Consider the following 15,530-nt stretch of genomic DNA (forward strand, 5'->3'; position numbering starts at 1 on the left):
CCATCCCTCCTCCTCTTCGCTCTCCTGCTCTCACCTGGGAACTCACAGTCCATTTCCCACGGGCATCCACACCCACCCAGGCCTCCCCTCATGCACACACACACACCTCACTCCTCCTCACTCGCCAGGCCAGAAAGGGATGAAGAAATCAATGACCCGGGCCCGCTCAAGGCTCCGCTGAAAGTTGCTGACGTCTGGCAACCCTTACATCCTACCACACCCAAGGCTGACACAACTCCTACATTCCACCCTCCCACCTAAAAAAATCATTCCCAGGAAAAGCTTCACTATCAACTACGGCAGACCATCTCCGTGCCACACTAAAGACAATGAAAGGCAACTGTAAGCAATAAATATTACTGAAGATTCAAAGACTTGGACAAGACTTTAACCACAATAAAAATTACTGGAAACAATTTCAAAAAGGGGGTCGTGGTAAAGATAAGAAGTAAAATGGAGATGATGTTCTGGACAACTCAGCCATGGAAGAGATTAACAGGAGATGAGGTTAAAGTAGCATTCCAGCAGGGATCCCAGGTGAAGGGCATAAGAATTCATTAAAGACGGCAACAGAGAGCTTTAACCCCAAAGTTACGGCGGGCAGACCTAAGACAACAGACTCCTACACTGTGAGAAGGTCCAAGAAACCTGGCAGGCAGCATGCAGACCTCTCTCTCAGCCAGGCTGACTTTTTTCTCCCTCCAAGTTGTTCTGCATCCTGGAAGCCACTTGGAGACCAGGAGCGAGGCCCTTTTCATCATAGCTGGATTATGGAACTGGCCTCCTGACTGTGATCGCCACATCTGTTTGTATCTCTTCTATACAGCACCAGCATGATCTTTCTAGAACTCAAATATGGGACTTCCTTGGTGGTCCAGTGGTTAAGAATCCACCTTTCAATACAGGGCATAGGGGTTCAATCCCTCATCTAAGATCCCACTTGCCACAGAGCAACTAAGCCCATGTGCCACAACTACTAAAGTCTGCACGCCTAGAGCCAGTGTTTCACAAGAGAAGCCACTGCAATGAGAAGCCCACATACCTCAACTAAACAGTAGCCACCGCTACTAGAGTAACTAGAGAAAGCCTGCACGCAGCAACAAAGACCCAGCTCGGCCAAAACCCCACAAATGTGATCAAGTCACTGCCAAGCCTCACACATGCTAGGGTTAAGGACCAGGTGGCCTGTGCGGTTCCCCCATCATCTGACCCCTACCAGCCTCTCCCATTTGAATTTCCCATCGCTTTCCATGCAATCAAAATTCATTCAACCCACAGTCCCTACTCTGTGCCAGACACTGTCTCAGACGAAAGGGATAAAATAAAGTAAGACAGTCAAAGTCCCAGTCTTCACAGTGTTTACATTTTCGTGATGGGAGACAGACAATCAACAAACAGCCAGATACGCATATGAGGTTAGCGAAGGAGAAGGGCTAAACAGAAACGAGGAGGAGAGCGAGAGAACGAAGCGCGACAGGGGCTCGGTTGTAGACAGTGGTCTGGGAAGGCTCTCTGGGTGCTCAAACCTGACCAAGACTGGAATGAAACGAGTACAAGGCCATGAGAACATCTGACGCAAAAATGGTCTAAAAAGAGGGCTTCCCCACCAAAAGCAGAAGCACGCTTAGACTCATCTGAGGAGAAGCAAAGTGAGGCTGGAGTGTAATGAGCACTGGAGAAACTGAAAGGAGACAGTCAGAGGGTGACTGCAGGCGGGGGGACAGGTCACCCCCCAGCAGGTGCTGCAAGCGAGATATGCCTCCCACCTGACACTGGACTCACAGCCCTTTGAACACACGTTTCATGTCCCCATGGTTCTTTGCATGCCTAGGACTCCATTCCCCACCCCACAAACCTAGCAGACTTGTGTGCATCTTTCCAACCTAGGTGGGATGTCTCTCCTCCGTGAACGCTTCTGGACACCCTCCAGCTGGCTAGAGAGAAAGCACCCCTTCCCTGGCTGTCTCAGCACCTTGAACAAACTGAACTGCAAACACCTATTTATGTGTCTGCTTCCCTGACCAGTCAGGGAGTGTATGAATCACCTGCAGCCAGCACTGTGCTTCTGTGCTTTGTGTGTATGAGCTGCGTGCGTGTGGTCTGCAAGTGCATATACAGCAAGTGGCCAGAATTCTGTGTTGAGCTGAACTGCTGTTTGAACTAAAATATCAGTCACTAAGAGAGAAAAACAAGGGCAAGGGGGTTGGTGAGGGACAGAGTGGGAGGCTGGGGGCAGCAGATGTTAGCCTTTATATACAGAATGGATAAATGACAAGGTCCCACTGTTTAACACAGAGAACTATATTCACAATTCTGTAATAAACCATATGGAAAGGAATATTTTAAAAAGTGTGATACACACACACACACACACGTGTAACTGAATCACTTTGCTATATAGCAGAAATTAACACAACACTAAATCAACTTATTTCAATAAAAAATTTTTTAAATAGTGAAAACTAATGTACACTTAGACATAAAAAATTGTAATGTGAAAATTACTATATGTACAGGGAAAACTTTAATTGTATCCCCAAAATCTAAATAAAAATGCAAAGGCATAAATTCAAGACGTACAGCCTCCTACTGAAAAGAGTAATAAAAAGGAGCTGCCTGTGTGGGGGGAAATATAGCATGTAGAGAAACAAGACAATAGGTAATTATGAACTCAATTAATTACAGGCTATTTCCACCCACGAGCTGAAAAGGAATTTCCTCCGATGACATGGAATCTAGGACATCAGATGGCCCCATAAGGAAGGCAGGAGATCCTACCGAAGACAAACTCCAGCTGGAGGCAGCTTCCCAAGGACATGACCAACAATCCCCAGGCTGACCGGGGACAGAGAGCGACAGTGGAAATGTTCCTACCTCTGCATCCAAAGTGGCTGAAGCCACAATCAGTCGAAGATCCCCTCGCTTCTTCTGAATCTATAAAAGAAGGCATGCGGAAAAACAATGATAACACTGTGACACAGATGAGATAATCTGATATCTGAAATTTATTACAAAACAATCCAGTGTGTGGAGGGGGGTGGGGGGGTGAGGAGGAGCTTAAAATGAAACAAGGCTGACCACAAATTGGTAACTGTTAAGTAACAGGTGAAAAGGCAGTTCATTATACTATTCTTTCTAATTGGGGGTGGGGGGTGAAAATTTTCCAAAACAAAAAAATTAGAAAAGAAAGTATAAAGGAGCTTTAAGACACAAATTTGAATTTACCAAAAGTAAAACCATTTTTTTACTGACACCTGGGTCTCTGAAGTCAGAATCTGTGTATATACAGTTAAAGTATGAAAAACCAAACAATAAATAGTAACACCAAGATAGAAATATAGATAAAAGATATTAAGTTATTCAAAGAAAGAGATAACCAATGGTCACAGGAGAAATGAGCAATTATAGTAAAAAAATGTAACAATGAGATTATTGTTTCATCCATCACATTGGCAAGGATTTATTTTCAGTGTTGGCAAAGATTCAGTGAAATAGGCTCCCTTGTTATACCATTCCTGAGAAGGTAATAACAGGATAATTCCTCACAAGTATCAAAAAGTTTAAACCTTTGGCCAAGAAATAAATTAATAATGAAAACAACAACAGCAGCAGCAGCTAGCATATACTAGTGAATAGTGAAAGTCGCTCAGTTGTGTCCGACTCTTTGTGACCCCATGGGCTATACAGTCCATGGAATTCTCCAGGCCAGAATACTGGAGTGGGTAGCCTTTCCCTTCTCCAGGGGATCTTCCCAACCCAGGGATTGAACTCAGGTCTCCCACATTGCAGGCAGATTCTTTACCCACTGAGCCACCAGGGATGCCCAGCATATGGTAAGTTATGTGCCATTCCAAGGTCTCTGCATACAGTTGTGTAGCGCGTGCACTGCACAAAGAGGCTGCTGCTGCCAAGTCGCTTCAGTCATGTCTGACTCTGTGTGACCCCACAGACGGCAGCCCACCAGGCTCCCCCGTCCCTGGGATTCTCCAGGCAAGAACACTGGAGTGGGTTGCCATTTCCTTCTCCAACGCATGAAAGTGAAAAGTGAAGTTAAGTCACTCAGTCGTGTCCAACTCTTCGCGACCCTCTGGACTATAGCCTACCAGGCTCCTCCATCCATGGAATTTCCCAGGCAAGAGTACTGGAGTGGGGTGCCATTGCCTTCTCCGCACAAAGAGGCTGCTGCTGCTACTGCTGCTAAGTCACTTCAGTCGTGTCCGACTCTGTGTGACCCCATAGATGGAAGCCCACCAGGCTCCCCCATCCCTGGGATTCTCCAGGCAAGAACACTAAGAGGCAAGGGGCCTCTAAAATGCAGCCCACCCGCACCTCACTCAGCTACAGACATCTGCCCAATGGGAAAGGTACCTCACACTCTACTCATGGCCCTGGGTCAGACACCATCCTAAACATTTTATATTATCTAAGTTTCACAACAAATGATGTTACAGGGCAGCTCTAAGAGAATGCTTAAAGGTTTTGCCCACTGCGGTAGCCACTAGCTGCATGTGGCCAGAAAGTCCTTGAAATACAGCCAGTGGAGTAAATAAAAGAAATGAATTTTTTTATTTTATTCTATTTCAACTAATTTAAATCTAAAGTGGCTAGTGGCTATCAGATAGGAAAGTAAAGCAGCACAGAGAAAGAAAACCTTGGTATCAACCCCATCTGAGTGATGAGCAAATTCAGCAGTCAGAATTGAACCCAGGTAGTCTGACCCAGAGTTCAGGCTTTTAATCACCCTGCTCTAGACTCTGGGGATCAGAAATTTCCCCAAAGAAAACAACCAGAAAAGATAGGAAGGGAGAAGAGGATGGAAGTAAGGTTGAAACAAAACTGGCCATGGGTTCTAACTGTTGAAGCCAGGTTATGGGTACATGGGGGTCATTAAACCCTTCTGTCTACTCTGGGATATGCTTGAAATCTATAATAAAAAGCAAAAGACAGAAAAGAAACAGAAATCCAACAGATTTAACTATAAGGGTGCTTCCTGCAACATTATTTGAAATATTTCCAATCTGGAAGCCGTATAAATGCCTAACTGTAAGGGAGGTGTCAAATACTTTATGGTAGAGACATGTGACTATATAGCAATTAAAAATGTCTTCAGAGAATATTTAATGACAGAGGAAAATGATCCTTATGCAATGCTAAGAGAAGTATGCACGATACAAGTGAGCACAACAACCCAGTCCCCACTGGGCCAAAACAGGTGCATAAGTACGCACATAAACAGACACACAAAGGAGAAAGAAGCAAACATTCCACAATTCTAACAGCAACTGTATCCGCATGAATAGGGTGATCGACAATTTTCATTTCTTTCCTCTGTATTTTGTTGAATTTTCTAAACTGCTACAATGACTTTCCTGATCAAACAACAAACAAAACAAAAACACAAAACCAGAAGTCTGGCAGTAAAGCTATATACCTTTTTCAGCAGACCAATGGCAATGTCGGTGTACAAGGTCCTCTCATGGGCTTCATCCAGCATGATGGCACTAGAATCAGAGGGACAATCTCAGTGGGCATCAAACCAACCACTGCACAAGCCCATCCAGACATTAAAGGGACTGCTGGGGATTTAGCCCCTATCCTATCACCTTGCAGCAAAAAGTAACACCAAGTACCTCCTCTTCAACAAGGCAGTAACTCTAAAGCTAATAAAACTGGCCACGTCAACTTTTCTTGGTAAAGAAAATGCTGTTATTTATTGCTACTTTTAAAGTTTTACCACCAATGCTGGATCCCAACACAATCTAATACATGATTTTAAATTTCAATATAACTTAGAGCCCCACAGAGCACACAAAAACTGAGATAAGGCCCAACCACCCAAAGACTAAAAATCTGCATAAAACAGCACAAAGAGGCATGTGGTCATGACTATGCCACATGTGTAGCAGGGAGTCAGATATGACATCCTTCCCAGGATACACAGAGCCTGAGTGGGACCATTTTATATGATGAGCGATGGACAGAGATCCACCAGGAGATGGAAAATGTGAATAATTATTTGGGCTCTGCACGTTACAGTCAACAAATCACTGCCCAGTTGTGTGCTGTGCCTCTGTAGTCACCCTCCAGCAAGATAAAAACAAGTCAACAGATCGTTCAAATAATGACAGGGATTTTAATGAGCCCAGTTGTGACTCCATATATTCTGAAAAGAACATCAAAGGTCGCAACAGCCAAAGGAAGGAGAGAAGCTTTGGGAAAGCTGAGTGTGTCACGAATCCCAGCTATTAAAACAATTTCTCATCTACTCGTGTATTTTTGAAACTGTAGGAAACTTATCACAGGAAAAATATACTTACCTGTATTTTGTTAATAATGGATCAACCATCATTTCCCTGACCAGCATTCCATCTGTCAGAAACTAAAACACAGAAACACAAAGGTTTAGAAATAATTCATTTACACTGTATATTCATGACTTTCCTTCAAAGAGTTCAAGTCCAACTAAACACGTTCAACCTCATCACCAGTGTGTGTATAAGACAATTCCCACCAAGGACTGTGAGAAAATTGCCCCAAATTTTGGTTATCAAGCAACGGAATGGTTTCCAAACAAGATATTGAACACAGGACCCTCGGTAAGAGTTGGCAACTCTATTAGCAAATTTTATTTGCATTTGCTCTGTGAGTTTTGACTAAGCCCCATTTCCTCTGAGCCTGGACCATGGGTACTGCTATGAACAGACAGTGCAGACAAACTTGGGTCTGCCCAGGGGAATGCCACTGAGCCAGAGATCATGCTTCCTACAACGTCCCAAGGACCATAGACTTGCAGCTCTTGAGGTTATTAACCTCAACTTCAATTGATATTATTTTAGGAAGGCTGACTCAGGTTGTGCTTAGGAACACAAGCTATCACAGCCGGCAGCAGGGTCAGATCTCCACTCTTCCTCTTACTAGCTGTGTAAACCCTGGGCAAGTTACTTACCCTCTCTGAGCCCAACTTCTCATTTGTAAAATGGAGAAAATAAAAGTATCTGTCTCACAGGGTTACTGTGAGAATTAAGTGAGAGAGTACAGTGCACATGTACAGGGCTCAGCAAGGGCCCCAGCACACAGAGAGAGCTCAAGAATGTCAGTTATTAATATTATCGTTAAGGATTAAGGAGTGTTTATGAATATGCTTTAGAAAAACACAGCTGACAACTAGATGCTGTTATTCTCACCCCAAAACAAGTCAGTCTTTGACAAAGCTAAACATTTCCCTCACAGGCTAGATCTTAGTACTTTTCCTTTTGGTTTCATTTTTTAAAGTATATTTTTCTTTATGCTTTAAAGAGCCGCCACACATACACACAGGAGCTGCAAGTGAGAACGTGCCACCAGTGACAGCCAATCAGTCGGTGACTGGGTGCCTGGAAACCACTACCAAATGGAACATGAAACTGTTCATAAAAGACTCTCTAAAAGAGTCATTTGATCATGTAATTCACTAAAAGCTATCTAAAAATTAGCTAGTGTAAATGTATTTGGTGGTACAGAAGAATAAATCCCTTACCTAGCAACATGAATGTCAAAAGTAAGAAAATAGACATTTAGAAAACAAGGTCCACATTTTTACAAACTACTGCATTTAGACCATCTATTTTCAGTTCCTCTGCAGCAAACTGAGAGGTAACTGAGATTCTAATGACCAATATTTACTTCATCAAACCATTTTCTTTTGTTTTAATTTAAACGTAAAGTACAGTTGACGTGCAACATTATATAAGTCACAGGTGTACAATACAGCGATTCACAAGTTTTAAAGGCTATGCTCCATAAAACTGGCCGCAGTCTCCATTTTGCACACTGGATCCTTGCAGCTTAGTTTCTACATTGCAGTTTGTAGCCCCTCATCCCCTAGCCCTGTATTACCCCTCTCTCTTTCCTCTCCCCACTGGTAGCAACGAATTTGTTCCCTGTATCTATGAGTCTGCTTCTTTTTTGCTATAGTCACTAGTTCGTTGTATTTTTTAGATTCTACACTAGGTGATATTATTTAGTATTTGTTTTTCCCCATCAAAGCATTTTCATTCATTGTTTCCAGCACTATCTGAGGAGACTCTGATTCGCACAGTGGTACGTAGCAGACACTGCTGAGCTGACTGTACCCTGATTCTATGATGTTAATTATTTTAATAGTAGCAACAAGATCAAAGAACACACATAAAATCCATCATCATGTGAAAATGGGCCAGCGCTAATTAGCACAAATAACATTTGTGAATTCTACATTTTATTAATTTATACTATTTGTCCCTGTTTTTAAGTCTTTTATAGTAAGTTTCTATATTTAGACAGCTACGTGGATTGGTGGGGAAAAACAATAAAACACACACGGGAAAGGACAGCTCTGAGCTCTGGTTCTACCACCAAAGGGCACATGACATCAGGCAGGTCACTCAACCTCCCAGGTCCTCAACCTCTTCACCTGAAGAACCAACAGTGTAACTCCACTTCCAAAGTCCTTTCTGGGCTAAGATGTGAGGACACAGAAAGAGCTCTGCACCTCCCAACAGGCTGATTTCCCTGAGGGCCAGGATGCTCTCATACACTTCTGTCATGGCATTAGAGGCTTAGTCAGCAGCAATGGCTGCATGTTTTTACCTCCCCCCCCAAATAACCTTCTTCCTTACTTACAGTAGGAAAGCAGCTGTGAACCTCACCTTAATTCTCGTGGCCAGCGGGTCGGTGCAGTCATCAAAGCGGATGCAGTAGCCCACCTCATGGCCCAGCACTGCACCCCTTTCCTCAGCCACTCTCCCTGCAACCTTTGGGAAGAAAGATCATGCTGAAAATAGAGACACAGAAATTACTGCCCAGAGCGCATACTACGGAAAACCTAAAGGTGACTTATTTTTTAAACACTACGCTGAACACAGTGGAAATGAAAAGAGGAGGGGCAGGTTAGCAGAGAACCAGTGTGATCACCTTTACAATGATCAACTTTACGTTGACTCGAGGCAACTTATTAGAACAGTAAGTATGGAATAAAAATAGAATCATGTAAAAAGGTTACAGATCAGCATCAAAGAAATTACAGAAAAAATTCAAAAGGTCAAAGCCAATGAGAAAGTTTTTAAAACACAGATATGCCAAAGTTATTTGAGCCACAAATTCAGCTCTAGATTTCCAGGTGGCTGATGCAAAAAGGGAAAAAGAAGAAATTTCAAGATTCATTCTTTTCCTAAAGCTTTCTTCAGCATTCCAACTAGGGACAAATTTCCACGTCTTCATGCCTTGAAATAAAACAACTTCCACTGGACCAGGAAGGCAAAAGAACAAGAATGACTAAATTCAACACTTGGTCACCTTCACTTTCTCTTTGGAAACAAAAGAATAACATTTTCAGAGCAAAATAATCTAAAATGATTTGTAACAATGTCCCAGCTACCAAAACTACTAAAAGGGGAAATAAAGCCAAGAATGCAGGTTAAAAAATTGTTACATGGAAGATGAGATGAGAAAATTAATAACAGTGCCAAATTAACATAATAAAAAAAATAAATAACATACTATGAAGACCATAAAGTAGAGATACATTTTTTACCTACCAATATATGACAACTGAAAGGTGAGGGTAGGAAAAATAAAACAAAACAAAGGTGAGGGTAGGATGATAAAAAAGAATCCAGCTGTAAGATCTATTACTCCAGAAGGCCATTCATAGGCTATTAACTTAATAACAGAAAATATCTGAGGACTTCCCTGGCAGTCCAGTGGTTAGGACTCCAAGCTTCCAAGGCAAGAGGTGTGGGTTCGATCCCTGGTTGGGGAACTAGGATCCCACATGGCATGTGATGCAACCAAATAAAAAAAAAGAATGAATAAATAAAATAATTGCTGGATACTTAAAAAAAATTAAATTTTAAAAACTATCTGATAAAATGAATAAACATAAAAGCAGAAGAGCAACAACACTTAGAACTTAGTTTACCTTGAAAGAGAATAAAGGATTTAATACTCATTATGTAAACTAACTAAAACAGACCCAAAGGGAAGCAAAATTATAGAGCTTTCCCGGGGACTTGGCCTACCAACCCACCCCCAGGCATCTTGTCTCCTCCTTTCACAGGTCCTGAGTTTGTATCATAAGCTGACACAGGGCGTGTCTGAGGAAGAACTTTCAGCATCAGCCATTGGGCTGCAGCAGCCCCAGGTCCAGGAGTCCAGAGGCTCCCTGCACCCAGTGCTGCAAGCCAAGCACACTGGGTGTTATCTGACCATCAGTGTTTAAGAAACTGAAGAGCAGATGAGGATCACAAAGTGGCTCTGCCCAGTGACTTGAAATTACAGATCTCGGAGGCCAAGACAGAATCTGTCATCAAGCAGCCTGTGTGCACCATGGAATCTTTCAAAACATCTTATGAAACCAGAAATTCATCCTACACTGCTCTACCTCTGGAGGTTATAGCTCCCAATAACCAGTATTTCACCAGGACAGTTTTGTTATTGTTATTGTTTCAATTCCAACCCTACAGATCATTAAACTGTAAATCTTAAAAACTGGCACAGAGAATGTGTGCATACAGATACTGGAGCTTATAGGGAAACCAGCTTGTAAGAGTGAGCATAAAGGAACCAACCTCTCCATAAAAATGTGATCATTTTATAAAGCCAAACATTTATTCACTATTTGCATAAATTTGCTATAAAATGGATTTTATTTTCAAGTTCCTTTTTAGAAATTTTCTGTATGGTCACACCACTAGACATCTGAAAAGCCATATTCTATGGGCTTTTTTAGGGATTTTTTTTTACCTCTATTGTGTAAGTTCTATACCCAATAAGCTCATCAATTAGACGGGATAAATACTGTCTTTTTGATAGAAACAAACAGATACAGGAAAAAGGAGGTCAAAAGAAAACCAGGGACACTTCCCTGGCGATCCAGTGGTTAAGACGTCGCATTCCAACACAGAGAGTGTGGGTTCAATCCCTAGTCTGGGAGCTAAGAGCCCACATGCCTCTCAGCCAAAAAACCAAAACAAAGAACAAAAGCAATACTATAACAAATTAAATGAAGACTTGTAAAAAAGAAAAGAAAGACCAACCACCAATGACCAAGCATCTCTTATGTGAAGGTGCTGTGCTCCAAGCTTTCACAAAATGTATCTTACTAAACATGCACACAGTCCACTGGGTGGGCCAGAGACCCTCTTTTTTTACAAAGCAAGAAACAAAGAAGACAAGCTTAGCACTTGTCCTGAATCATAGGCTCAGGCCGGGGGGGACTGGTCGTGAAGTCAAACCCAGACCAGGAGTCCAGTAAAATGCTCATTAAGGAGCAGCCTCTCACTGAGATCAGGCAGTGGCTTGTGCCATCTGTTCCTCGGCTCTGACATCGTTTTCAGATTTTAGTCTGCACACAAAGTACTTATGGAGATGGAGCATTTCGAACTTGACAGGTCTATTAATACTACTAGGCTAATTTATATACTCTTTGTCCTTTAAGAGAAAGCATGTGGCTTCATGGAAATTACCCATGGCTACAAATTTGGAGGAAAAATGCAAACTGATTAAGAGCTGGGATTCCAAACCACAAACAGAAAAAATTGCTCGAATGTTTTAAGTAAGTGAATCATCTTTCATGACATCAAAGGTTAAATCTAACGCTGCAGTCAAGTTGCCTAACCACTGCTTCCATTTTTACATACACAGAAGAACTTGGAAAATGTTCATCAATGATGTCTAACTAGAAGACAAGTAGAAAGTGAACTTTGGGGGGAAAGAATAATGAAGTAATTAAAACTTAATACAGAGGAAAAATAACTCAAGGAGATAGAATTAATTTCTTGTCCAGTAGAGACGTCAAAATAAAGGCATTCTGGGGACTCCCCTGGTGACACGATGGACAGGAATCCAACTGCCAACGCAGGGTACATGGGATCGATCCCTGGTCTGGGAAAATGCCACGTGCCACAAAGGAAATAAGCCCTGGAGCCACAACTACTGAAGCCCACACCCCCTGATCCCCATGCTCAGCAACAGGAGAGGCAACTTCAATGAGAAGCTCATGCACTGCAACAGAGAGTGGCCCCCACGTGTCACAACCAGAGAAAAGCCCGCACAGCAACCAAGACCCAGGGCAGCCGAAAACAAATATTCAAATTTAAAAGAAAAAATATATTACAAAAGTATTACCCAGAAAGACAGAATTCAGCCAAAGAAATCCAGTTTCAAAGAAATCACAAGCTTAAGCTAAAACAGCTTAAAGAAGAGACAAAATCACAGCAGGTTCAAGAAGAAACTAGGTCTCAAATGGACAGGTCAGAAAAATCAACCTGTGGACATCCTCCAGATCTCACAGCCTGGACCTAAAAGAAACTACAGAGAGGCTTTCCCCAAACGTGAAGACAACCCCCCTAATTTACAAAATGCTACAAATGTCAGTTACAAAGCTAAAAGAGCTTCTCTAGAATCAGTGCAGTACCAACAACACAAAGCAAATCTGAATCACCCACACTGCTGCTGCTAAGTCACTTCAGTCCTGTCCGATTCTGTGTGACCCCATAGACGGCAGCCCACCAGGCTCCCCTGTCCCTGGGATTCTCCAGGCAATAACACTGGAGTGGGTTGCCATCACCCACACTAGAGAGTCACTAAAATACCGCTCTACTCTCACTGGGGGAATAAAGAGGTGCTCGGTGAGGGCAGAGCCAAAAACTGCAGGAAACAGATTTACAGAAATGTGTCAGACTGTTAATTAAGAAAAACACTATGTTATTTTCTGGATTGTTTTTTTTAACGTTGGTGGTATTATCAGGGTTTTTGTTTTTATATTATCAGTTTTTAAAATTTGTAATGTATTGTAATATCACCTCCCATTTTAAATATTCACTTCTCTAGTAGAGAAAAAAAAAATGGATTCAAAGAAGTGACTATGAGACCCAGGTAGAGATGCAAAGAAAACAAAATCAAATAAATCTGACTAAAAACAATCATGAACATTGTGGACAGGCTTGAAGAAATATCACAAAAGAAACTGGAAAGCCAATGATCCCAGAAATAGTGATAAATACTAAAAAGACACAAAGGGAATCTAATATACACTTAATTGGTGCTCTTAGAAAAGAGAAAAAAAATAAATGGAACAGAAAAGTATGCCAAGATATAACGGAAGAAAACCTGCCCTGATATACAGAGATATAACATGAAGATTAAAAGTTCTTCCACATTTAAGAAAAAATGAAAACAATCAGCATCAAGACATATCCCAATGATACAGCAGTACTACCAGCACTCAAGCAGAAAAAGCAAGCCTGGAAGGTGAGCGGGCTCCACTGGACCCCAGACTATTTCTATACAGTGATGCTCTAGGCCAAAAGGCAGTGTCTACAGGGCTTTTACACAGTGCAAATCAAGAATTTCATATCAACAAAGACCACAATCAGACATTCTCGGGCATATACAATTCAGCCAATCAAGAAGTGCAAAAAAAAAAAAAGAAAAGAAAATGAAATGAGCAATTCAAGGTTGGCAAAACCATGGAAAATAATTAGCAATTATTAAACTAGAATTAAATGCCTGTAGGAGTTATGATTACAGAAAAGAACATGTACTTATAATCTTGAAATAAAAATTACAGTTCAGAATTTATCACAAATGGAGGAAAGAAAGGTGGAAAGAATAAGCATGCAATTTACTCTTATAACAGGCAACTACCTATAACACACTTCCAAAAATAACCTTCTAAAGCTTTCTGTAATCCTTTTTCTTCACTTTCAAGCTTTAATAAATTCTCTTGTGCTGAACAAATACTTACCCAAAGTTCAGTACTCCAAAATTCCTATTTCAACGCAGTTTCTTCTTTTGTTAAATTCAGCAAAAGCAAATGTATGGCTACAAGCCCATTTTTACAAAATTATTTCTATCCATCTAGCCAACTATTTAACTAAACAGAAAATGAAGCTTAAAATGACATTCTCAAATATTCACACTGTGTTTGCTATGTGGTGAGATTTGGGTTTTTTTTTTTCCCTAATTACTTTTTCTGTTTGACTTGAGTACTTTATTATTACATAAAAATTCATAATGTACAGGTATCAATTTTACAAAAATAATCAGACCACAGTTCTTTTTAAGCTGAAGAATTAAACTCCTGAGGAGCAGTGTCATATTCATGTGGAGCTTGTAGGAAAGAAGAAAAAAATAAGTCACTGAAATAGAAGACATAGGCAGAGTCTTGCCAGCAAAAAGGAAACTCACGGTAACAGCAGCCACTCTCCGGGGCTGGGTGACTCCCACCACTCTTCCTTCAGCTGTCCAGCCAGCTTCGGCCAGGTACTGCAAATAAAATTGTGTTTCAGCACACACCTGACACCACATCACCAGAAACAATCTACCCCAGCATGACCCTGGATTAAAATTACTGAGAAAGGAAACAGCAGATGGTTCTTGTTTCAGCAGACATTTAAAAAATTATTTTGCAAATGAGGGATCTGCGGTTTGCAAATGTGAGGTCATTTGCTTTAAGTTCATAGCATATGCATAATAAATTCAACATTCTAACTCCCCCGTCTTATAAAATGTCCTCATACTTCAGCTGCCTCAAGGAATAAAAGAACTATCCATGGGTCCCTCAAAACACTGCTAAATCTGTAGAACAAAGAATTTTAAAGTACATACATAGACAGTTCAACGAACATCAATTATACAAAATATTTTAACCAGAGTAAATAAAAACAATTATGATTTTTAAAAAGACCAATAAAACCCATATCATTGCAAAAATTTAGATTTTAAATATATGCAAGTATTCCATTAGATATCAGTATACACTAAATTTGATTATCTAATTTATTTATGTATTTATTTGCCACATACACTTATTTCTTATTTAATTATATGCATTTTTTAAATCCAAAATGGGCTAACAGTAGTTAGCACAGGTACGTGTTTTTGTAATGTCTAAATTGTTTTACAATAAATACATATATTACTTCTATAACAAAAACAAAAAGATTAAAAATACTATTACATGAATCTGCTTATTTGTTCAAAAGACTAATAAAGGAAGGGCAAACTAGAAATTGAAGAGAACGGTTTTCCGAGGAGGACTGGTGGGAAAGGGACGGAAAAGGGAGAAACTGAAATGGAGCAGCAGAGACAAGGAGCGGCGACGCTCCGCGCTGACCTCTGCGTGCAGCTCTGCCTCTCGGAACCACAGTCACGTTGCACGTCCTCCTCAAATACCCAAACAAATACACGAGAAAAGCAACCAGGGTGTCGAGGGAAACCAGAAACAAACGCAGACGGTAACAAATGACCCTACCTGTATTACAAATGAACAACTTACCACCCTGAAGAGGGTGGAGAAGAAAATCAACCTAGGATATCAGGAAAACAGAATCTTGACTCAAAGACAAAAACAACAGTACCTCGATGCTATAATCTAGTTAGTAAATGTTAGGGGTATGGGCTAGCAATTCTGGAGCTATTTTATGTGTTCACTACAGTTTGGCCACCTGATGCAAACAACTGACTCAATGAAAAAACCCTGATGCTGGGAAAGATTGAAAGCAGGAGGA

The 15,530-nt window shown here is 41.1% G+C and overlaps 1 protein-coding gene across 1 annotated transcript in view; it reads right to left on the bottom strand.

Moving 5' to 3' along the window:
* DHX35 (DEAH-box helicase 35) overlaps positions 1–15,530 on the bottom strand; it is a 69,544-nt gene that overhangs the window by 35,219 nt on the left and 18,795 nt on the right. The window contains exons 4-8 of the mRNA XM_055437348.2: positions 14,209–14,286; positions 8,667–8,771; positions 6,318–6,379; positions 5,432–5,501; positions 2,875–2,934 (exon numbers count right to left, since the gene is read on the bottom strand). Coding sequence (XP_055293323.1) covers positions 2,875–2,934; positions 5,432–5,501; positions 6,318–6,379; positions 8,667–8,771; positions 14,209–14,286 — 375 coding nt within the window. The remainder of the gene's footprint in view (positions 1–2,874; positions 2,935–5,431; positions 5,502–6,317; positions 6,380–8,666; positions 8,772–14,208; positions 14,287–15,530) is intronic.

This window comes from Moschus berezovskii, chromosome 15 (assembly GCF_049115385.1).
Source record: "Moschus berezovskii isolate FMDL1 chromosome 15, NW_MosBer_1.0, whole genome shotgun sequence".
In the NCBI taxonomy this organism is placed as follows: domain Eukaryota; kingdom Metazoa; phylum Chordata; class Mammalia; order Artiodactyla; family Moschidae; genus Moschus; species Moschus berezovskii.